General features: G+C 34.9%; 1 protein-coding gene across 2 annotated transcripts in view; it reads right to left on the bottom strand.

The window, feature by feature from the left end:
* Positions 1–1,295: 1,295 nt before the first annotated feature.
* Positions 1,296–2,896, bottom strand: part of LOC306859089 (synapsin-3-like) — a 50,627-nt gene continuing 49,026 nt past the window's right edge. For both annotated transcript variants that reach the window (XM_079399911.1, XM_079399912.1), the window contains 4 exons: positions 2,888–2,896; positions 2,762–2,804; positions 2,237–2,390; positions 1,296–1,786 (listed from right to left, as the gene is read on the bottom strand). The exon at positions 2,888–2,896 is cut by the window's right edge and continues 120 nt beyond it. In XM_079399911.1, the coding sequence (XP_079256037.1) occupies positions 1,663–1,786; positions 2,237–2,390; positions 2,762–2,804; positions 2,888–2,896 (330 nt within the window). In that variant the 3' untranslated portion in view covers positions 1,296–1,662. The remainder of the gene's footprint in view (positions 1,787–2,236; positions 2,391–2,761; positions 2,805–2,887) is intronic.

Raw genomic sequence — 2,896 nt, 5'->3', positions numbered from 1 at the left:
ACCGAATCACCGAACACAAATCAAACGAGAGAGTTTATCACAGCGGCTCTCATTCACTATCCAACACAATATCTGAAAACTACGGAAGCTCGTTTCTGCCACTTTGAGAACGTTTCTCATTATTACGAGAAAATGTTTTATTATTTCCAGAACGTTTCTCATTATTTCAAGTTGTGCTGTCAAACAATTAATCACGATTTTGTTTACATGATATATGTGTGTGTACTGTGTATATTTATTATGTATATATAAATACACACACATGCATGTATATATTTAAGAAAAATATATGTTTATATATATTATATAGAATATAAATATATAAATGTATATGCATGTAAATATTTTCAAAATATATACAGTATGTGCGTATTTATATGTACATAGTAAAAAAACACAGTACACACACATATATGTTATGTAAACAAAAACTTTTATTCTGGATGTGATTAATCGTTCGACAGCACTAATTTTGAGAAGGTTTCTCGTTATTACGAGATGTTAAGTTATTAATATGAGAACGTTTCTCATTATTTCAAGAGTTTCTCGTTATTACGAGATGTTAAGTCATTATTACAAGAAAGTTTCTCGTTATGTATGAGATTTTTCCCCCTGAATATTATAATATATTAAGAAGATTTCTCATTATTATGAGATACTAAGTCGTTATTATGAGACAGTTTCTCAATATAATGAGAAACTAAGTCATAATTATGAGACAGTATCTCATTATTATGACTTACAGAATCATATTTTTGACTGAGCTTCCATAGAAAACAGATATTTCTACTATAATGACAAAATCGCTTGTTTACAAAGTTTTAATTTACAGAAGCTAGGAGTGTCAATATATTAAAAATAATTAAATAATCTATATAAATCATAATAAATAATTATATTAAATTAATAAACTTATATTTATATTATATTAATATAATATTTTAAAATATTATTAAATAATATAAGAAAAATGAACTAAATAATTTCATAAGACTGAAGAACTGGATGTTCATCAGGGTTCAATAATGAATCTTATGGTTCTTCCACTAGTTCATGATAATGAAATGGTTTTAAAATAGTTTTAACTCAATATATGTATTATAGTAACTATAAACACATACATTCATTTATTTTCTAACGTTTTAAATTCCCTCATATATTCAAGTTTTCCAAGACGGTGAGAACCTTGAAATAAAAATTATTGTTGTTAAAGAAAAAAATTAAATAAGTAAATAAATAAAAATAATAGTGTCAGTTTTCATCTTGAATTTTGGTCTTTTTGGTTTATTTTTATTAGTTCAAACTTCGACACTGTTATTGATCTGAACTGAATTATCTGAATAATTACAGGTGTATTGTCTTCTGTGCAGCTGTTTCTGATGAAGTTTGCATCACTGATTCTGTTATTTTCTGCTTTGAAACAATCTGTGATGTATAAAGCGCTGTAGAAATAAACGTGACTTATTTTAAAGCTTGTTTTGTCTTATTTTAAGTTGAGAGCCGCTGGTTTGTCATGTTTATAAAATCATGAGATATGAAGGACTGATGACGGTTCGTTGAAGGCATGTTTGTCTGACGGCGGATTATTACAGATGCCACACAACTGAATGAACTGTAACTGATCAAACACAGGCGTGACGTGTGTGTGTGTGTGTGTGTGTGTTAGTCGGAGAACAGGCTGGCAAAGGACTGGCGGAGGCTGCGGATGGTTTCTGCTTTGGCCTCGTCGTCCGTCGTGTTTCCACGCAGCGTCTCACTGAAGGTGTTGGTGAGCGACTGCGATTTACTGCAAGACACAACGACCATTCATCAACACAGATCTCAGATCAGATCCAATCATGCAGTGTACAGTCTTTTTCAGCTGCAAACTTTGCCTCTTGTTTTCAAAACTTTACACACAAATCCAAGAATTGCACACAAAATGCAAAACACCTCGCATCTCTTGCAAAATGAAGCACTGCATTCAAAATATCACAAACACATCTCAAAAGCAAACATTTGCAAACACCTTTGCCAGAATATTAATTCCTGTTAGATTTGTGTGTTGTGTTTTGCAAAAAGTGTTTTAAGAAACTGAGTCAAAGGCTGATAATTAGTGTCTGGTTTTGTAGATCTGGTGTGTGTTTCTGCTGTTTGAGTGACAGCTTTCAGAAAGATTGTGTGTGGAAGCAGCTGAAAAAAACTGTAAGGACTCTTTAGCTTATGTGGAGATGAGCCGGCGTGACGAGGCTCTTACTTGAGCTGCGTGGGTTGTTTCTGTGATCCGGATCCGCTGGAGGGAATGGGTCCGGGCTGGAAGGCCTGACTGGGCGAGGTAGAGGCAGATCGGGCGCGCTGAGGAGACGCCTGACCCGACTGAGACGAAGAACCAGAGCCAGAACAAGCACCACCTACACACACACACACACACACACACACACACATACACACACACACTAGTGACACACCTGACAAGCAGCTACTGTAAATTAAATGAGTGTTTTTTTTATATTAGTCTTTTCTGCTCTCCAAGGCTGTACAAATACAGTAAAAATAGTGAAATATTATTGTGATTTAAAACAGCTGTTTTCCATGTGAATATCTGTTAAACTGTAATTTATTTCTGTGATCAAAGCTGTATTTTCAGCGTCATTACTCCAGTCTTCAGTGTCACATGATCCTTCAGAAATCATTCTAATATGCTGAACAGCTTTGGTAAGCAGAAGAGACTTGTTTCCGCGCTTCTGACGGCTGGTGTGTGCAGTCTGAGTGTGTTGTTCACCTGGAGCTCGTTTCGGTTGAGTCGTCTGCGGTCCAGGTTGAGTCTGCACACACACACACACACACGTGTTAAACTCCACAGACTGAGGCTCAGGTTGAGTGTAAATGAGTGCGTTGACCACAGTACCTTAGTGGA

Source organism: Barbus barbus, assembly GCF_936440315.1.
Source record: "Barbus barbus genome assembly, chromosome: 39".
NCBI lineage: Eukaryota > Metazoa > Chordata > Actinopteri > Cypriniformes > Cyprinidae > Barbus > Barbus barbus.
The sequence above is the reverse complement of the archived record's forward strand: the minus strand, read 5'-3'. Positions and strand labels throughout refer to the sequence as shown.